The 21,107-nt window shown below is 40.8% G+C and overlaps 1 protein-coding gene across 2 annotated transcripts in view; it reads left to right on the forward strand.

Moving 5' to 3' along the window:
• Nucleotides 1-21,107, forward strand: part of SPECC1L (sperm antigen with calponin homology and coiled-coil domains 1 like) — a 66,075-nt gene that overhangs the window by 1,775 nt on the left and 43,193 nt on the right. For both annotated transcript variants that reach the window (XM_032705655.1, XM_032705656.1), the window contains exons 2-4: nt 11,434-11,623; nt 16,951-17,110; nt 18,023-19,656. In XM_032705655.1, the coding sequence (XP_032561546.1) occupies nt 11,471-11,623; nt 16,951-17,110; nt 18,023-19,656 (1,947 nt within the window). In that variant the 5' untranslated portion in view covers nt 11,434-11,470. The remainder of the gene's footprint in view (nt 1-11,433; nt 11,624-16,950; nt 17,111-18,022; nt 19,657-21,107) is intronic.

The raw sequence follows: 21,107 nt of genomic DNA on the forward strand, positions 1-21,107 counted from the left end.
CAGTGTGATCTCTGACAAAGGTGTTTTCTGCATTGGGCTTGAGGAAAGGCTTGAGTTAGGGTTTGCCTTGGTGGAGAGCTTGTCCATAGCAGCAAATCAAGGAAAACCTGGGGGTTAGGCTGAGGTCTGGCACGTGATCAGTCACATCGTTTTCATCATGGGCACTACTTAGGCCACCTGGTATTTTCCTGAGCCATACCTGGGCATCATTTAAAGGTGGCAAATGCCAGGTCTTCTCCAGAAGACATGGGACATGGCAAACCCTCTTTGGGTGGGGGAGAGAGGAAAACAATATTGACTGTACAGTACAACCCAAGCAGTGCAGGTTTGCCTCTGGAGAACAGTCTCTGACGTGTGTTAGTTACTAGTGCAGGAGGCAGCCAGGGAGTTACAGAAGTTTCTGTCTCAGCACGTGTTGGAATAGATATTTTTATGCTGCAAAGATTCCATTGTACAGAACAGATGAGGTGATGTACAGTGAATGTTTTAGGTATGAATAAATATATACTTACAAATAACATCTTGGGTGCAAACAAACTTGTGCCATTTTTGCTTTACTGTTAGTATGGAAAATAAACTCTCAGAAGGTGGAGGCATGTGAGGGAACCCCCCATAAGAGATCTTTCACTGGTGAAATTCAGAAGTTCTTTTTTCCTTGCCTTGACCTTGTGGCATTGGAGCCTGTCTCTCCAACTAGGATCCAGTTCTAGAAGTGTCTAATGCTGTTAATGGGACTGAATCACTGTTGCTCAGTGGGAAAAACAGCACAAGAAACGTTATGCTTGTACTTCCTGTCGTAAAAAATCACTCCATTTAGTCTTATTTTTAGTCTTTACACTGAAAAAGGGAGAAGAAGCGGGTGTTAGAAGCTGTTTTATGTACTTAATGGTCACCTTATGTGACTAGTCACAAGGAATATATTACTTGTTTCTTTTGAGCTGATTCCAACTGGAATGATCAGAGAAGCCACCATTTGGAGCACTTAGCAGTAGTGCAGCCTGCAACTAATCATAGGATACTCTCTTGTAACATGTAAATAATTCATCAGTAGAGTTTCACACATACATGCATGATTTTCTTTGGGTAAGAGGACTTCACTGTGGAGGCACTACAGCATTTGATCTTCATCCTTGTACATGAATATCTTTGGATACTTCAGTTTTGCAAGGAACTGACGCTTTGTTGCAAATCAGTGGCAGAAGTAGTAGCTTCCCAAATTGCAGAAAAGAGGGATACAAGAAGAAATTTTGAAGTTAGGTGAAAGGAGACTTTTTGAAGGGGTTCAATCTGCAAGGTTTCAGTACCAAAAGACAAAAAAATTTAGAACTAGCAATTTGTTGCATATTAAAGGGTTGTAAAGCCACTAAAGCAAAATTTCAACAGAGTAGGTAACAAATTGTTACTGAGCATTTAACATTTAGTATTTAAATAATATTTAAAAAAAAAACTAAGGTAGTATTGAAGTACTGGAGTGATGTGTTTGATGACATCAGCCTGAAAGTATTTGTATTTTTCTGATGCTAAAAAGATTTCCCCGACTTTGGCGATTTGGCTGATGTAGGGTACATGTTCCACACAGGTACATGCAGTGAGTAATGATTTCCTGTGGGATATACTTTTGGGGAGGTGGGTGGAAAGCATGACCAAGAGGCTGGTGTTCTTGCCACTCCTTGAAACTTTCTGAGTTCTTCTTAAGACATTTCTGTATATGTTCTTAATTAAAAGCACACAGTGGTTTTGGCAGATGGAGGCTTCTTGGAACTTTGGCTACAGAGTTCCCTTGCTGTGTGAGGGTTCACTGTTCATCACTAAAATGTTGGCTGTCTTAACTGACAGGTTTGTAACAATGATCTGTTAGTTTGCCTTTCTCTCTTTAGCCATAGGGTTTTTTAAAATTTTGTATGATTTTTTACTGAGTTACCAAGTAGTACTGAGCTTAAAGTTTCTTTTATTTAGCAAGGTAGATGACACTGAGATTTGCTAATGGGTGTACATTTAAAGTAGCATCTATTATACAGTGAAATATCCTTCTGTCTTTGTAAACAACAGTCTTGACTGTTTCAATTTGCTTCTCCCTAAAAAAGTAACCAGCACCGTAAATCTTTCTGATTATATACCTGTAAAAAAATAAATAGTATCTATCTAGAGAAAAAAATTCCAGTAAGTCTATAGTTAGTCTACATTAGTGTTGTAAGTAAAGGATACTTGAAAGAAAAAAAGTGCTTTAGTATAGACTTTTTTAATAGGAAGACTACCTTTTACTGGAGGGAAAACTATTCCAAGGTCTTCGGCCAAACATCAAAGGCTCGCCAGGAAACCTGGAGATGTAGGAGCTTCTCAAAGAAATACTTTAAAAATGTTTCACAATGGAAGGTGCTAAAGAGTTAGTTGGACACTTGGCGTTCCATGGGGATATCAGCACATCAGCAGCCACATCAGTTAGGGATGCTGTACTGGGCTTTAGTGCTTTCCCAGGCTCCATCCCACGTAGAGTCCTGCATTGCTCCAACAACCAAACTGTCCAGGGAAAGAGCAGCTCCATGAACTAGTTAGTTATTCACCCTTTTCTGGAAGGCTCAGAATAAAAATGTGGAAGCCAGACAGTGTCTTACCCTTTTTCCTGGGGGAGAAAAAAAAAAATTGTCAGCGGGTGGGAACCTCTCCATCCTGTCCCAAGTATGTCTCCATCCTGTCCCCTGTATGACTCAAATGTATGTCCTTGGGCTTCCACGCTGGGGCAGGTAAAAGCTCCTCCCTTAGTGATACCAGGGTATTTAGGAACTATTTGCATGTGGCTCTGTCTCTTCTCTGTCTGCCAAGGCTGCAGGATTTTAAACTAAGTAATGAGTGTGCTGTTGACAGGCCTTGGAGGTGAGGAAAGGTAGGTCAGAGCATGGAATTCAAACCCATAGATAGCCAGTCTTCAAAACCCCTCAGCACCCTGTGGTATCATGTTTTGATTGCTTAAAAATAACACAGTTCACCTGTTGCCTCATGCCAGGGAATAGTGTGGCTCGGGAAGGGGTAGTGGTTGGGTGGGTAAGAGGTTCATTTAAAGCAGGGCTGTTGCTGAGTGTCCAATAGCCTGAAACCGAATTAAAATTTGGGGCTTCGCTGTCTCTGAAAGGATGAGACTTCCTTCTTGTTCCCAGTCCCGCTGCTTCCTTTGCATAGTATCTAGCAATTAAAAGATGAGTCAGATCAGTGCTGATCTGACTGAAAGACCAACTCATCAGAAATGAGCTGTGATCTCTAGAAGGGGAAGAAGGGAGAGGACCGAGGAAGGGGTGGGACTGCCTCTTTTGGTGGCAGGGTACAATTAAATTATTTTCATGACTAGCTTAAGCAATCCCCAGCAGGCACTTCCCTTCCCCAGCCTTAGCAAGACTGACTTGTGGAGGGGCCATTCCCATTCAGGCTGTTCTCTTGGTGCAGCTGGGACCAGGATGGTCCGTCCTTCTGGGGCTGGGAATCCCAGAGCCATAAGCACCTGAGGCCTGGGAAGGTCCTCAGGGGATGCATCTCTTTATGCTTCTCCTGTTCTCTGTTCTTTTTGTTGCAATGCCTTCAAGAATGTTGCCAGACCAGGTTGGTGGTGGAGTGGACATAGTGAGCACCCAGTCACCTCCCAGCTCCAGAAATCCAGGCAGTAGAAAGTCCTCAAGTCGACAGTATGTTGGTCAACTGCTGGTAGGATTTGTCACTGTAACCATCCTATCAGGTATCAGGATTTGGGGTGTTTGGATTTTGCATGAGCTGAAGATCTGATGGAGTGTTTTGGATGAACATGAGACCTCATCAAAGTTATTGACTGATCTTACAGGTTTTACCTGTAATACCCGTGTGCTGGGAGCCACTGGTCTGGCTCCTGAAATGCCACATGGCAAGTCCTCTCTGTGTCCCCCTCTCCACCATGGGAGCCAGGCTGCTGCCTGCCTTTCTTCTCCCTGGGAACTTGTTGCAGCGGAAGCCTTTGCTGCAGTTGTTGATACCAGAGTTCAGCTGACCACATTTCCAATGGAAAAAAAGGGAAAAGGTCACCACTGGTCACCTGCTTTAGGCAGCACTTTTGGGAACAGCTGTGCTCCAGGGAGTGCATTGCAATGAAGTGTTGTGTGCTGAGCAAGTCAGTTTGGGATGGAAGGAAGCTGCTGTGTTAGTCCTACACCTTTGCTTGTGCTCTTCTACCAAGTTCCCTGGTCTTAAAATTGACGTGACTGGTTTTGAAAGTACTTCCCTGCCAGTGCAAGGAGAAATGCCATGTGTGCAGTGGACTTTGGTTGAGGAATACAGTATATACTTAGGGTTATAGGACACTAAATACACCTTTGTAATTGGAGAGCTATTGATTTTTGTAAGGACACTTGCTTGGAACATGCTTGGGAATTACAGTTAACAGCACTTCCAGTTAATGTGTTTAACTGACCAAGTATTGCCTTGTAGACTACTGGATTTTGTAGTTAAAGCTGGCCAGTCCTTTGGCTGGGAAGTTTAGTGTGTTAAGATGTCTTTTTTCCCCAGAAAAGCTACAGTGTTAGTGTAAGAGTTGGTTCTGTTTTAATGGAATGTTAACCTAAGGGTTTTACAGGCAAGGTTGACATTTCTGCTATGTTTATTTGAGCATGTAAAATCTGGCATAGAGGTGCAATTGCTCTCCAGGAAATAGGTATATATTGCCTCATCTGTTAGTGCATGGCTTAAAATTTGGATGCAAATGTGAAATTAAATGAAAGGAGTGAAAAATGACAGTGTAACCAAATTACCTGTGTTATCAACACCAATGAAACAAACCTATTTAATAGTAATGTGGATGGTATTTTGGTTTGTAGTGTGAGCAGCCATAGTTAATGGGCATTCTACAGGTACTGAGCCTATGTAGAATAATTTTTAATCACCTTTATGATGGATACCAGGAAGGTATAGATTCACCTGGTCTATTCCTTCATTTTTCAAAACTGTAATTAAAAAAACCCCAGTCTTCTGAAGGTGCAGTCATTATAGAAACTTGTGCTGAGACCGAGTTATGGACAGTGCTCCCCTTCCTTGTGGAACAGTTTCCCTGTGCTAGTTGATGAACAGTTGTTTTTTCTTTCCTTGGCAGTGGTTTGAAATAGCAGTTGTTTGAAGTAGGAGCTTGAAAACAAGGCTACATAATTTAATTTTGTTATGAAAAGGCTTTCAGAGCACAGTTTGTGAATTTAGGGGTTCTTCTGTAAATGTTCCTGTCACTTGTCTGGAATGTTAAGTATTGCAACGGTCACACATTGCTCGCAGCAGTTGCAGCTCTGAAGTTTTCTCCAAAGAAGGAGCAGAGAAATTTAGGTGTATAACAGCGAATTCTTTTCAAAGCTCTGGTCTCTCCTTCCTTCTGTTTAAAAGAGAAGTAGCAGTAGCAAATGTGGCTTGAAAACAGTGGATAGATAACGTAACTTCAGTGCAGAATTCCTGTTTGTGTAATTCCACAACTGGTGATGGGAAACTGTACAGGCTCTTTTGAATTTTTAAGGCAGAAAGTGAAAGGAAGGTCTTTCCTCTCTAAATAACAACCTGCAGCCGTTGTTCCAGAAGTGCAGCCCCCGTGTGCTGCAATACACAGTGGTGTGTATATATATATCTGTGTATGTTTTGTAGCAGACGCTGCCCACGCTGGCACAGGGATCCATCCCACCTGGTGCTCCGGGTCTGGCTGCAGCTGTGGGCAGATGCCTTAGGAAAAAAACCCTAAACCAAAGCCTTCCTTCCCACCCTGACTTCTTTCCCACTGTGCAATTAGTTTTGGCTCTGGGGGTTTTCTGAGCCCTTTGTGCTCAGCTATTTAGCATCCATTAGGGAATTTCTCTACCTCGTTCGTGTCCAGTCTCTCCCTCTCTTCGCACTTCACGCAGCCACAGCATTTTTTCAGTCTGCATTAAAAATACAGCTCACTTTTTTTTATTTTGAACCTGGCTCTAAATTCATTTGTTGGTCCTTAGCTTTAGTATGGGAAGAGGTGATTAACAGCCACTCCCAGTCTGCCTCCTCGATGCCATTGCAGATTTGATAAGGTTCTGTCATATCCCCTGGGAGATGTCTCGTGGGAGCCATCATATACCTTTGGTCCAGCAAGGGGCAATAATAAGATCATTTTCAGATCTATAAGGAAACTTTTTTTTTTGAGGTCAAGAGACCAGAACTGCACATACCAATTAAAGTGTGGGTAGATGGGCAAAAAATTGATTTGTGAGTGTGATATTTCTGTTTTATGGTTCATTGTCAGTTCACTTCTTTAATAATTCCTGTACTGATAGTTTAATGAAGCTGTGAATCAAAACACTGAAGTCTTGCTGAGCAATATTGAGAATGTTGAGAGCACGTTTATGTTTGAGCTGAGGTTGGTTTTCCCCAGCAGATAGATTACTCTGTGTGTACCTATATTTAGTTTTATTTGCTGTTTATATTGTCCAGTTAGTCTCATGAGGGGCTTCTGTGCTTCCATGCACTTTCCTGTTGTCCTTGGTATCTTAAATTACCCGCTACCATCAACACTCTTTCAAGTCTATAAAACTGATGTCTTGATCTTAAGCACTAAAAGAAATGCATTGTTTGCTCTGGGCTTCTGGAATCCAGTGGTTAATATGTTATGTTTTTGGAATTATTGAGCAAGAGATATCACAGTAGAGCGTTTGTGCAGCTTGCAGGCTGAAAGTTTTATAACTGTAGAGAACTCTGTCTCTTATAATGTAGCTTGTTTCATATCACAGATATTAAATTTTTGGTGGCCATTCTGTCTTGGCAGCAGAGACTCGGGGAAGTTCTGAGTCTGTGTTTTACAGGGGGTTGAAGAGACTGTATTTTGTAATCTTTTCTTTACTTTTCTGCCTTTCGGGACTGTATAAGTGACCTAAAAACGTCATCCCCTAATTATTTGGGCAAAGTTGTCAACCTGAATATATAAAAACCAAAGAATTTGTACAAATAGAGAGTGAAAGCGTAGTGACTCCATTGCTCTTAGATGTGAATGTTTCTATTTTCCTCTGTAATTTGGGTGTTTGATTTTTCAGAAGTGCTCAGTATCCTCAAATTTAAGGGATCGCTTGTTTCTATTTTTCTGGGTCTCTCAGAAGATAATTCTAAGGTTATTTATAATTTTCTTAATCATTCACAATTTTTGATAGGTAAAACTGCCTAATGCCTCTTGATATCTTGTGTTTTCAACCAACAGCAAAAAATGCTTTTGGTGTTTAACCTTCTCTTGCCTTCCAGGACATGGGAAACTATTTTTTGTACCCTTGTAATTGAGCCTTACTTTTGTGACAGCAATATTAGCATGAACAAGTATATTAAATAATGGATGAGATTAAAATAATCACAGTAAGAAATCATACCCTCCCTGCCCTGCTCCAGCGCCCAGGGTTGTAAAGAGTAACGCTGAAAGCGTTGCATGTTGGCTGGGTGGATGTATCATATCAGTTTACAGTCACAAGCAGAGCTGTGCTATTGGGCAAAACACTTTCAAATTATTATTTATGCAGTTGTTTTTGCAGCTGGTATAAAGTGCAGGGCTGGTTTCACATCCTGCACAGAGCAGGGAGAGCACCCTCCTGAGCGAGGTTCTCCTGGACTATGTGTGCTGTGGAAAGAGAGACGGCTGGGAAAGGATACAGGTTAGAGGGAGTAGTTACATTTTAGCTTAGGAATGCAGTCTTTCTATCTGATATTTGGGGATTGTTTTGGCTTTTTTCCATTCTGATTAATTTTGTAACTGATGCTGTTGTGCTGGCATTAATCAAATGTTTCCCAGTAATGTCTCGTGGCTGTTGATAGATGAGTATTTTGTTTAGCAGTGTGATATGAGACCTCCAAAAATTACTCTGAACTGTCTCATGGAGTTACAACTCTGCCACTGAGACCTTTTAGTTGAGCTTCTTTTACTTCTTTTTGTTCTTGTACTTCTTTTACTTTGCTCTTTTTCTTCTTTATTTTTTTTTTTTTTTTTTTAATTTTTGTTTTGTTTTGGATTTATTTTCCTTTTTTTTTGAGGTGAGAGGAAGTGTGTGTAAAGGGAAAGGAAGTCTTCAGTAATTCCTTCTTTCTCCCTAGGGCAAAACATAAACTACAGTTTTATATGCAGTATTTTCTTTTTAAAACAATAGTGAAATAATGTTTTAGTTCTCATTTGAATTGTTAGTGCTGCGTGTTATTCTTCAGAAAACTTCCTTTGGCTAGAGAGCATTTTATTTCTTGTTTTAGAATTTATTGTTAGGCAGAGACAAGATTATTGTTGATTCCTAATACTGGGTCTTCCTGAGGACAGTGGTGTTGTTCTTCAGAAGCACAAAGGTGGTCTTTATCTGCCACACCTGCCTTTTGAGGAACTGGGTGAAGTAGGGATTTTTCCACTTCCAGTCCGACAATATTGATGTTTTCTCTTTTCAGTGCTGAAACCCCATCCTCTTTTTTTCCTTCTTGGAGAAGGCAGGAGGGCAGAAGTTGGCACAGAGAGGTCATAAATTCACTTTAGCAGTCTTAGTGAACAGCTGCTTTTAAAACCTGTAATGCTAATTAATGTCTTGTCATTATTTTAAGTTGTGTGACCCATTTGTATATTTTTCTGAGTATTTTAAACTGTAATTACACATCTTGTTTCAGTAGGAAAGTAGCTACTAAAGCTTATTTTCTCTGGAATAAAAACAGGAACAGTGGTAGCTAACCCTGCTTCTCTTCTATGTATCTTTGAAATTTCTAGAAAGGTGTTTCTGCCTTTGAGTTTCAGTAAATCAAACCCAGTGTTTTTCAGTGTCAAATGTATGGATATTTTAAAGTAATGCTGCGATGAAACACGAAGATTATCCTTGGTTTACATTACTGAGCTTCACTTGTTTACATCACTGTGCTCTGCAGTGGCTGCTGAAGAGAGAACACTGTGGCATGTTTTCAGGAACACTTCTGAAAAAGCATTTTCAAGAAATGAATGTTATGGATGAGAAAGATTTGAGTTCCCACAGCCTTGTCACTGCTGACCCCTGTGATGCTTTGCTAAGAGTGTAAATGGTTGGTGCTGTAAAAGCCAACGTTAGCCCACATTTCTTTTGGACTGGACGTCCCGTGGGTTCTGTTACTGTCTTACTGGCTGTAACCAGCAGATCCCAAATGTGTTTCCTGTGCGTGCAGAGATCATCTGTGCTGTGTCTGGCATGTTTTAAGGAGTGTCAGGCTTGGTGGACGTGCTCTGTAGGCTTGAGAAATGGGTATTGCGATGGCCATTGCTGGGTGTCTCCGTGCCAGCTGGAGCCACTGCTCTGTGCACATTGCCAGGCTCTGCCCAAATGTCTCATGGTCATATCACTGCCAGTCCCCTGACCTTCCTTAGAGCACTGGTCTTCTCACTCTGAGAGCTGTCAAAAAGCTATGGGTCTGATTTACTGGATTCATTCCAAGTGTGTAGTTTTTCTTTGGGGTAATTTTTCCAGTGCACTCGGCGTCTCAACAAACTGCACTGCAAATGCATTTGAATATTTCTCAAGCATGCTGTGGGCAACTTTGTGTCTGTAGAACATCAAACTACCATTCAATTGTAATGAGACCAGTTTTACTAAACTTTATCCTCTTTGGTCTTCTCAGTTTTAGTTTTCAATTGAATAAGATCAAAAGCACAACTAAGGGTTTGACTCGTAAACGTGAAAAGGGCAAGAAATGTAAGTGTAGCAACTTAGTCCTACCTGTAAACATGAACATCTGCTTCTGGAATCTAGTAGGCGGTTGTACCACTTAATATGATGTGTGTACAGCAAACATATTACCTTCATGGGGCTTTTCTGGTTTGGGTTTTGGTTTTCTTAGGAGTGTCTCATTTCAAATTATCTCTCAGTTATTTAATCTGTGAAGACATTCTGATTACTAGTAGCCATATGGCAGGACCAGTGCATTTTTGACATTCTGATGATGAAACTGCAACAACAAACAAAGTTTTCTGTATCTGTTCACCCAGGCTTTCAGAGCTAAAGGGAAGCTGGAAGCTATAAACAAATATTTTCAGTGTCTTAAAATGAAGCTTCCTGTTGCTTCTGTTAACAGTACTCAGGGATCTGAGGAGGCAAAACTCCTGGGGTTTTCCTGACTTTTGTCAAAGTCAGAATTGAAATATACTTGTATGCAGCTGAGGGGATGGGGAGGGAGGAGTGTGTGTAAGGGTATGTGTTCATTTTGTTGGCTGAATTAGTACTTCTGATCACTGTGGTGCTGTGTTGGATGTCTCATGCATGCAGTCACCAGTCTGCTTTTCATGCCTTTGAAATGCTTCAGTTTTTAAGAGATGGAAACAACTAGATGTGTTTCATGTTTCTAATCAACTGCAGGATACTGGGCTCAGATAAACCTGATCACTTATTTCCACCTGGAATCTGTAAGACTGAAAGGAGAGGGGAAGTTTCATCCTCTTAATCTTCCATCCTATGCCTTCTGACTCAGGGGAGATGAAGCAAACAGCTGCCAGTTTACTCTCTTGCAAGAGGGAAGAAGATCCTGAAGTGTCTGGTCTTGCTGTTAGTCAGTGCTTCAAATTATGGCTGTTCTGCTAGTCTGCTCTTTCTGAGGTCGTCTTCCAGAATTAGCAGTAGTTGTGAAAACTGCGGTGTTTGGGTCTGCTGCAGCTACTCCTGGTTTGGGTAAAGTCAGCTTTGTTTTCTGGACTTTCCCCTGTGTGCTCCTGGGTGGAATGACAGTATTGACAGTTTCCTGCCGTTGGATAAAACATGAAGGGAAGGCAAAGCTGCAGGAGTGTCCTGCCTGCAGGCTGTGGAACCCAGTGGGGCTACTTCTGGTTTCTTCTCAGGGATAATGCTTGTAATCGCATGTAACATTTCCTTGTGTTTATTTATGTGATTTTTCATAATAAATTGTTTTAGGGAATCTGAATTTTTCAACTTTTTTTTGATTTTTATGGAAAACTTTTTTATATTTTTATAGCCTCTGAGACTGCTGTTGCTCTCTCAGTACTGTAGTTACCGAGCTGGTGGTAATCTTTTCTCAGATCCAGTGTTGTTGGTAGTCAGGCCTGAATCCTCCCACGGTGTTTTCCTTCCCACAGTCAGAAATACAGAACATTGCTCCCTAATAAGCCTCTTTCTCTGGCTAATGAGTGAACTCTGCAGCGTGGGTCACTTATAAAATATCCTCGGTTCAATGCCATCTGCGGAACGAGAACTAAAATAAAAAAATAATTATAATTTGGAGTGGAGCTGTAGGAAGTGCTTAGTCTTTGGTAAAAGTTCCTTTTAAAAAAAGGCCAAAACCATGGGTCAGTCATGCATTCTGTTTGGCTCTAATTTGTAGTCTTTGCTGCTCTTCTGGACTTCTGGTCTTAAATAGAGCATTATAGAGCAAAAAAAAAAAAAAAAAAAGTCATGGCTTTTCATCTGTATTTTGTATTTAAAATGTCTTTCTTTCTGCTTGTAGATTTGTTTGTAAATGCATCATAAACAGACAGCCCAGAATGAAGAAAGCAAGCAGGAGTGTTGGCTCAGTGCCCAAAGTGCCTGGAGTAAATAAAACTCAAACAACTGAAAAAGCCAAACCAGAAAACGGCTCCTCAGTGTCTGCAGTAACAAAACTCTCCAAAACCGGGACATCGGCGTCTCTTTTGAAGGTAACAACCGGTAGAACGTTCTGATTATTTATATTTTTTTTTTTGCAATAAAACTTTAAAAAGGGTAGAATTTCAAGGCACGCCTTTAGTGAAGTTTAGACTAGAGGCTTGTTACAGGGGCAGCTGAAGGGAATCTGGATAGTTACGCAGCACTGGGCAGGGTGATAGGATCTTGTGTGTCATCCCTGCTGTATTTTGGACATTGCAACATGAGATGTGCTGGAGAGCAATATTCTGTGCAGAGCTTGGCTGTTCTGCAGAAGGGGCAGGGTGGAAATTGGGTTCTGATGGATGTTATTAATAGTGTCGTGTTATGCTTGAACGGTGTGTCAGTGACTAATGGGATCTGATAAGAGTCATTTACTAATTCTGAAAAAAGAGCTAAGGGGGTATCTGACATGAGAACCTTTTGGTATCGGCCATCCCTGTCAGGTCAGTGCAGCTGAATTCTTCGGGCTGTTTTGGCCTTTGCTTTGTGCAAAGGACTGCTTGAGCTGAATTTTCACAAGTTGGTTCTTGCTCCCAGAACAAGTTCAAAGGTAGAGGTTTCCTCATGTATTAGCAAAACAGGGCAGTAGATGTAGGAGCATCTGGTTTTCAGCAAACCAGAAGAATCAGACGTACTGGGGTGTGCTGGTGTGGAGCGTTCACCTGGGAGCAACCACATCTGGGCTGGCTGGCTGGTGTGAGCCTGCCTGGTCTGGCTCCTTTTCCTGGTGTGGAGACATGGCTGAATCCAGCTCCTTTTCCTCTCTGCAGCCCAGAGTGCAGTGCTGTGCTGTGCTGCTGCTCTCCTGGGGCAAAAGAGCAGGACAGGGAACAGGGCTGGTGTCTGTGACTGGGACCTGACCCACCGTCACTGACACACAGGAAAGCAGGGAGGCCATTTAAAGAACTGGCAAATAAGGACCTAAAATTAAAGAAATGGTGTCTCTGTAATAGCTCTGCAGGAGTGCTGAAGTCAGAAGGTGTCTTCCCTTTCTCTTCTTCCTTTTCTTTTACAGAAGAGTAGTTAATACTTTTGCTGATGAACTGGCAAGCCAGGTTTCAGCGAAGTTTTCTCCCAGTGCCCCTCCTTTCTTCCATCACTCCATCACATATCTTGCAGCTTTCTTAACTTTAAATAATCTTTTGATGCTTGTTGACACTACTTCCTTTATATTTTTGGAAACTTCTCACAGAATATGGAAACAAAAGTCCTTTGTAGTTTACTTATCAAGTTTCTTATGTCATACCTCTCAGGGAGATAAAGGAGGAGGATGATCTAACACTAAACATATTTGACCCAGTATACTTTCACAATTTTACTTATATTAGTAACACTTCTGGCTGTGTTTGGGTGTGGGATTAGAATTTGACAACTGTGTGTTTGAGGCACAATGAAAATTTTTCTCTTAATTACTAAGACTTATCTCAGGTTTATGTTACAGCCAGGCTTACTCATACAGTTGGATGCCTTTTACTTGTTAAGCTGCTGTTGTGCCAACTGTGTGACTTCATACCAATGATGAATGTTATCTTTTTTGAGTGTTCCATACTCATATAACTGAGTTAGTTGTTTGTGGTGGTTTTTTCTTTAGTTTACTGGTACTGACAAATCACATTTATGATTACTGACTTGAAAGAAGTATCAATAAAAGCCGTATTATTTTTCAAGTAATTTTTTGTATAGTTTTATGTTTGATATTATTGATGGAACATTTGGCACACTGTTTTCCTCATTGTGGTTGTAGGATATTCTCTTAGAGTTGATGAACTGGTGTGTGTTCTGAATTTCACTTCATATTCCTTGACCAAAAAACAAGCTGGCATTAAATAACTTTAATTGCAACAGCTTACTGATTTATTCAGTCCTTTGAGTTGGATATTGAATGAAAGGCCACTGCTAAGGAGTAGAAATACTCACTTTTAGTACAGTAACAATCTTAATTCCATTAGTAATAATGTTGCAAAATTGAAAATGATTTTGTAATTATAGTGTCCCCTTCATGATACAACCGTGGTCGAGTGTTCAGCTTTGGGTGGGCTTCTTGCAGTGCTCATTTGTTCCCCAGATTTGTCCTTTTCTGTGGAGTTGTCCAAGTGTGTGGACAATGGAAGCCCAGGAAGAAACTGTGAGACCCACCCTTGTGTGGGGCTGAGCCTGGACCAGGGGCTGTTGTCCAGCTGCTTCCGAGTGCCCTCGGTCGGTTCCTTCTCTGTAGCTTTTTGTCCCCACTTTGCCCAGGAGTTGTGCAGATGTTCAGCACCCCCCCCCCACGTTATTTCTGTGGGATGTTAACTGCCAGCCGCTTCTGGTTTTTAATCCCTCAAAAAGTACTCTACAAATAACGTGTTCTTATTTTTAAGTTCATTATTTTTTGACTTCTTTGGCTAATGAGCTTGTGATCCTGCTCACACTCCCAACTGTAATTAGAAAGCAGCTGTACTTCAGAAGAATTGCAAAATCCAGTGTCCCTGAAAAGCCAGGGCTTGGAGACCAGTATTTGAATATTAAAAATTAGGATGTGTTTTCAGTATTCATGTGTCTAGGCTTCTATTCTGTTTGCAAAATGCAGTGACTTAATTACAGATTGTTGTGAAGTTAGATGTTTGAAAAACTCAAATGCAGCAACAGCAATCATCAAAGAAAATCCTAGGTTGGAATAATTATATATATAAAGGGATTTGAATGAGATGCAGTAAATAGGATATACATGTTGAGAAACAAAGACAAAGTGAATTGTAGAGGTGATTATTCAAGTTTCGTTGCACTGCAAGTTGTGAGGGGGAAAACAGAATATGAATTGTATAATTATAAAGTGGGGTTTTATGTAGAAAATCAAAATAGGTCTGGACGAGCATTTCTAATTATGATATTTTCTAATTTTTCATATTTTATTGTAGGAGTTTTAATGCTAAACAGGATGGCACAGTTTTCAGTAAATGGGAAGAAGCTGTTTAATAAACATACAGCATTAATTTTGCTTCAACTGAAAAGATAGGCTACAAAAATGCTTTGATTTTAAAAGTCAAGAACAGTTGCTATTGTGGTGCATTAAGAAGAGAGCTGCTGGTTTGTAATTTTTCCAAAGCTCTGCTAAATAGTTTTCTTTGCCAAGAGTATAGTGTTACAGCTTTGAGAAAGTGTTTACTAATTGGCTGCAGAGGAGGCAGTGCCTTCCAACCTAGACCAGAAATAGTTTATGGGTAAGTCAGAAAAAGAATGGCTGTCTTAAATTCCTTTGTTCAGCAAGGACTGGAGATGACTAATGTCTGAAAGTGTGTATTTTACGTAGTTTTTTTCTTTTCCTTCAAGCTGAGTCACATCTTGACCTATTTGGCTTGATAACATGTACTTGTACTATAAGTGTCTAAAAGCTTAATCTAATTTCCCCACCCTTTCAACGGGGTAGAAATGCTGACAGTTAATAGTCCGTTTGAACTATCACGTTGGCAGATTCAGCAGCAAAACAGAAAATCACTGTTCTGTGCCTTTTTGTGATGCCTTGGTTTAGGTGACAGTTGCAGCACAAGGTTGTTTCCCCCCCCCTCTGCCCCATGCCCACAAAATTAGTTTAGATTAGATACAAAATCTGATTGAGCCACAGGCTGACGGGGATTGTTGTGCACGAGTGGTTTGTGCTCAGCCCACCCTCCCCACAGGAACAGGGTGGGCTTGGTGGGTTTTGTAGCCCTCCAACATTTTCATTTCCTATTGGTACTTCCATTGCCTCTGCTGTTTGCATGGCTGGGACATGGCAGATCGAGGAGCTGATCTGGCTCCTGGGAGGAAGGAGCCCTTTGAAAAGCCTTGTTTGTTCAGCACAACGTGTGAGCACATGGAGAGCAGCAGGATAGAACAACAGTGGCTTTTTCATAGCAGAAAACAAGCTTAAATGCACATCATATCCTCAGAGTAATATGTTTTCTTCCAGCCTTTTATAAACCTTTTTAGAAGGTTATACCATTTCAAGATGCAATAAAAACATTCTTGTCCTAGAAGGTTTTTACCCTGACAAATATGTTTCTATCTGTAAATTTTCTGTCAACTGCATGCAGAGCAAATATGTTCTCTTCCTGAGCTCCATTGTTTTGCAGCTGCTCTTCTTTGTAAATGGCACAGATCCCATCCATGCCCTTTCCACAATGTTGTGATGAGTGTTCCTAAATGTTCTGAAATTTGCACTTGCAAAAAGAGACTAGAACAGTGTGACATGCAACTTCTTTTTTTAATTAAGCAAATGTACCTTCATTCTTAATGTATAGAATTGTAATGTCTGGCATATAGTTTTTAACATGAATATCTGTGGGAGCTGGAAGTTGTAAACCTGCAGAATTTGAAAGTCATGATGTGAAGCAACTGGTTAATTCCTAAGCACTAACTTTTAGCTGGGGTGGTGGATGAGAGTTCAGATATGTTATGCAGCTGCATAATACAGTTACTCAAGGAATGCTACTAACACAGCTGTTTTCTTTTAATTTTCTTGCCCATATAACAGGAAAAATGTTGAGCATATTTTGATTGTTTCACCATGTGAAAAACTGCATTTTAAAGAGTGTAGCGGCTGCCAATTAATGCTCAAGAGCTTAGTATTTTTAGAGTTGCTTTATTGTGAAAGATGTATTCTCTGTTTGGGAGTCTGGTTGTTGAGAATCCTGTGCTTACTGCTCTGTCACATTCCAGGCAGCTTTTGTGGCTCACAGTAGTTTCAGTAATGATCCTGTGAGGTGAGACAAAAAGTCCATTAAACAAATATCCCATCTCTGAGAGTGTCTAGTAAAGAGCACGAGAACAAGGCAAGGATATATGGTGAAGAGTGGCTTTTCTCCTGCCTCTGAATACTGTCCTAATTTCTAGCAATTTGTAGCATAGTATTTTGAACTAGAAGGGGTATTTTGCTAATTTTGGATTGGTTTTTCTTGTTCTTTGATTTGATCTTTTTGTTGTGAACTTATCCACCAGAAAACATTTCACCGTATTCTATTGGAGGACATTATACTGATTTCCTAGTATTTGATGGTTTAATTATCTAAGAGTTGCCTTCATTTTTATGCATCAGCAAACTTTCAGTCAAAATTGAGAAGCTTTACACTATGTTATGTTACTGTGCTTTAATTCTTTTTCTTCTCCTTGTTATTAAGAATTAAGAATTTTATCTGAGAGAGAGAAGGCTCTGTTTCTATGGTCACTCATATGTGCAGTTGTACTTTTCAACATTCTTGCCCAGACACATGACTAGTCAAATATGTACTTTTTAAACTGATGGAATCTTTAACAGGAGAACTGTTGGCTATGCAGACTTCTCAGTCAGCTGCCTTAAAGCTGCTTCTTCCCTTTCTTTCAGACTAAGAGTAACGATGACCTCTTAGCTGGGATGGCTGGTGGTGGTGGAGTGACAATGACCAACGGTGTCAAGGCCAAGAAGAACACTTGTGTATCAACAGCATCTTCAGCTCCAGGGACAGCCATGAACAGTCTGGAAAATAAACCCAAAACTATTGCAGGTAAATGGACATATGGATCCTTAAAGATGGTAGTTGGGTGGCTTTTTATTTTCATATTATGTATCGAGGGTGCAGGCTGCCTAATGAAGTGGTCAGTAATGCCATGGTCAAATCACACACCTTCTGTGCTCTTTTCCTATTTTTAATAATGTAATTGCTTTTCTGGAGGGTGTTTCTTTTAATTTTTCAGAACTGATTATGCAACTACTATATAGAACTAGATAATATAATTCATTTAGAGAATCTAAAAAAATCCATGATATGAGCACTAAATCTTTAAGATCACTTGTTACAGTGAACATTTTGGACATTTGGTATTGCTTTGTAGAAATAAAGTAAGAGAGCTTTCAGAAATGGGTCAGAAAAGTGAAATCATTTCGTGTGTTATCAGTATGGATGGAAATATGTCTTGCCTTCTATTGCTCTGTTTTGGATTCAGAAGTGCTGAATTCAGTAAAGCTGTAAAGCATCTGGACATAAAGTAGTAATGATCTGTCTTCATCTTTATGCAATGAGGAAATACAAAAAACCTTAACTTTCATTTTGGGGAATCATAACACGCAATTCATCTCTTAAAAGCTTTCATTCAGATCTAGTGAAAAGAGAGACAATTTGAACTCATGGGAATAGCACTGCTGCAGTTTTTGCACAATTTATCAGAAGCTTTTGAAGACCGAAAAAAGAAACTTAAAGATATTAAACTTCAGGGTCTAACTCATTTTCAGTTAAAATCTAACTGCGCTGGTTCATGCTGAATGCTGTGTACATGTTTACTGTAGATGTGTTCTGTGAAATGTGTTTACTACTGAGATTCCAAAAACGAACCACTGTATTGCTGGTAGAAAACACACAGTGTTCTATGACAGGTACTGTGTTTTGAATTCACGTTCCTCACTTTCAAAACACGTACAGGTGCCAGTTCCACAGCTAAGCGCAGCACCTCGTCTGGGAATAAAGAGTCCAGCTCTTCCAGAGAGAGAATCCGCGATCGTTCCCGTTTGAGCCAGAGCAAAAAGCTGCCTCTGGCGGGACAGGGCGCCAACGACGCGGTCCTGGCCAAGCGCTCCCGCAGCCGCACCAACCCCGAGTCGGACATTCGCATGAGCAAGTCCAAGTCAGACAATCAAATCAGCGACAAAGCTGCGTTGGAAGCGAAGGTGAACGATCTCCTGACGTTGGCGAAAACTAAAGATGTGGAAATCTTGCACCTGAGAAATGAGCTGAGGGATATGCGGGCTCAGCTGGGACTCAACGAAGATCAGCTTGAAGGTGACGAAAAATCGGAAGAAAAAGAGGCCATTGTTGTCCATCAGCCGACTGATGTAGAGTCTACATTGCTGCAGTTACAGGAACAAAACACCGCCATCCGAGAAGAGCTCAACCAGCTGAAGAATGAGAATCGAATGTTAAAAGACAGACTGAATGCACTGGGCTTTTCTTTGGAGCAAAGGCTGGACAACTCTGAAAAACTGTTTGGCTATCAGTCTTTGAGTCCAGAGATTACAGCTGGCAACCACAGCGATGGTGGTGGCACTCTGACATCTTCAGTGGAAGGTTCTGCTCCTGGGTCAATGGAAGACTTGTTAAGTCAGGATGAAAACACTCTGATGGACAACCAACACAGTAATTCCATGGATAATTTAGACAGCGAGTGCAGCGAAGTTTATCAGCCACTGACATCAAGTGATGATGCTTTAGATGCTCCATCATCTTCAGAGTCTGAAGGAGTACCAAGTATAGAAAGATCTAGGAAGGGAAGCAGTGGCAATGCAAGTGAAGTGTCCGTAGCTTGTCTCACGGAACGGATACATCAGATGGAAGAGAACCAACACAGTACGGCTGAAGAGCTCCAAGCCACACTTCAAGAGCTTGCAGATTTGCAACAAATAACACAAGAGCTGAACAGTGAGAATGAAAGACTTGGAGAGGAAAAAGTAATCCTTATGGAATCTTTGTGCCAGCAGAGTGACAAGTTAGAACACTTCAGCCGTCAGATCGAGTATTTCCGGTCCCTTTTAGACGAGCACCACATCTCGTACGTGATCGATGAGGACATGAAAAGCGGTCGCTACATGGAGCTGGAGCAGCGTTACATGGACCTGGCAGAGAACGCCCGGTTCGAGCGAGAGCAGCTGCTGGGTGTCCAGCAGCACTTGAGCAACACTTTGAAGATGGCAGAACAAGACAACAAGGAGGCCCAAGAGATGATAGGGGCGCTAAAGGAACGAAATCACCACATGGAACGGATTATTGAGTCAGAGCAGAAGAGCAAAACGGCGCTGGCGTCTACCTTGGAGGAGTACAAAACCACAGTGGCCAGTGACCAGATCGAGATGAACAGGCTGAAGGCTCAGTTAGAGCACGAAAAGCAGAAAGTGGCCGAGTTGTATTCAATACACAACTCTGGAGATAAATCAGACATACAGGATCTGCTGGAGAGTGTCAGGCTGGATAAAGAAAAAGCAGAGAGCTTGGCCAGTGGTCTGCAGGAAGAGCTGGCACACACCCGCAACGACGCCAATCGACTGCAAGACGCCATTGCTAAGGTAGTGTCCAAAACACTGTTGAGTTCTAATGTCCCGTGTACAACGTGGGTTATTATTGGCCACTGTAACTCTTTGAGAAGTAGAGCATTAATTACAAGGTTAACTGGATTGCAGTAGTGTTAGGACTGATTACTTTCAACTTCTGTCATGAAAATGATGGCGGCTTTTAAAAAATTTTATATGGATAGGTTGGGCTACAGGGTAACTGTTGTGTTACTTTTTAAAGCTATGATGGCCAAACTTAAACAGTATTTAAGATACTGTACTAACTTAGTGCTTAAATTGCATGCCTTCTGCAAGGGTTTCAAGGAATTAGTGCCAAACTGGTGGGAGAGGGATGTCCCTGAGAAAGGACTGAGAATCAAAGTTTGAAGTGATAACCCAACTGTTGATGACTTGAAGGACCTTTCACAGGTACTGAGAGAATATTTTGAAGCTTCAGTGTATGCAAGTTGGTTCAGTTAATTGAGAATAAACTAATGATAAATAAAGCAGAAAAGTGTCTTCTTTCTCAAGAAAATAATTTTGAGGTAGACAGAGATTTTACTTAATTTAATTTCCTGAATACATATTTTAGTTTTAAATTAAAAAAAGGAATCAAAATATATTGATAAGCTTTCAAGCAATTATTATTAGATATGGCAAATACATGCAGGTTTTTTACTAATGATCCATCCAGGAGCAGCTTATGTACTGAATGAGTTTTGGATTGAAATGCATATTTCTAGTTCTAGACCAGCTGTTTTGACTCAAATATAACTAGTTTATGCAGTAGGCATGTCTAGCAAAAGCTATAATTTAATATAAAACCAAGAATCATAACATTCATTTAATAATGTAAAGTATGCATTTAAAGGTATATCTTCCTGATGAGACAATTTATGCCAATTAATGTCTGAACTGTGTATTAGCTGCAAAACAACATGCTAGTCATGATCACGAGCCAGTCAGAATCAGCTTTAACTTGGGATGAAGACATAATAAAATAATTTTAATAATTAAAGTTGGAGAGTGCTATTAAAATAAAAACCACTGAAACGGGTGATTTAAAAGCGGGGAATTTTGTCTATTAAACTTGGTGCCTGCCTGTGCTGACCCACCTCAGCCACGACCTAATTTCTCTTTGTTTTTCTGACACCCTGTTTTTACTGTTGGGTTCATGTTCCTCTGCCTCTGATCCCAGCTTGTTACTTATGTTACAGTTTTATGAGGCAGGATAAAATAGCCTCTCCCCCTGCTCCTGAAAGAGAGAAGGCAACTGCCTCTTCCCTTCTCTTTTTTTTTTTTTTTAATTTCAGTTCACATAGTTTGTAATGCTGAGAATGCTTCACCTCACTAACACATCTCACACACAAATGTGAAACCTGCTACTTAGTTAAGGGAGTCCATCATCACACAGGTCCAGCCAGCACTAAACTTGATGCACAGAAGAGAGCAGGCTTTTTCTTTTT

Source organism: Chiroxiphia lanceolata, chromosome 18, assembly GCF_009829145.1.
Source record: "Chiroxiphia lanceolata isolate bChiLan1 chromosome 18, bChiLan1.pri, whole genome shotgun sequence".
Classification (NCBI taxonomy): domain Eukaryota; kingdom Metazoa; phylum Chordata; class Aves; order Passeriformes; family Pipridae; genus Chiroxiphia; species Chiroxiphia lanceolata.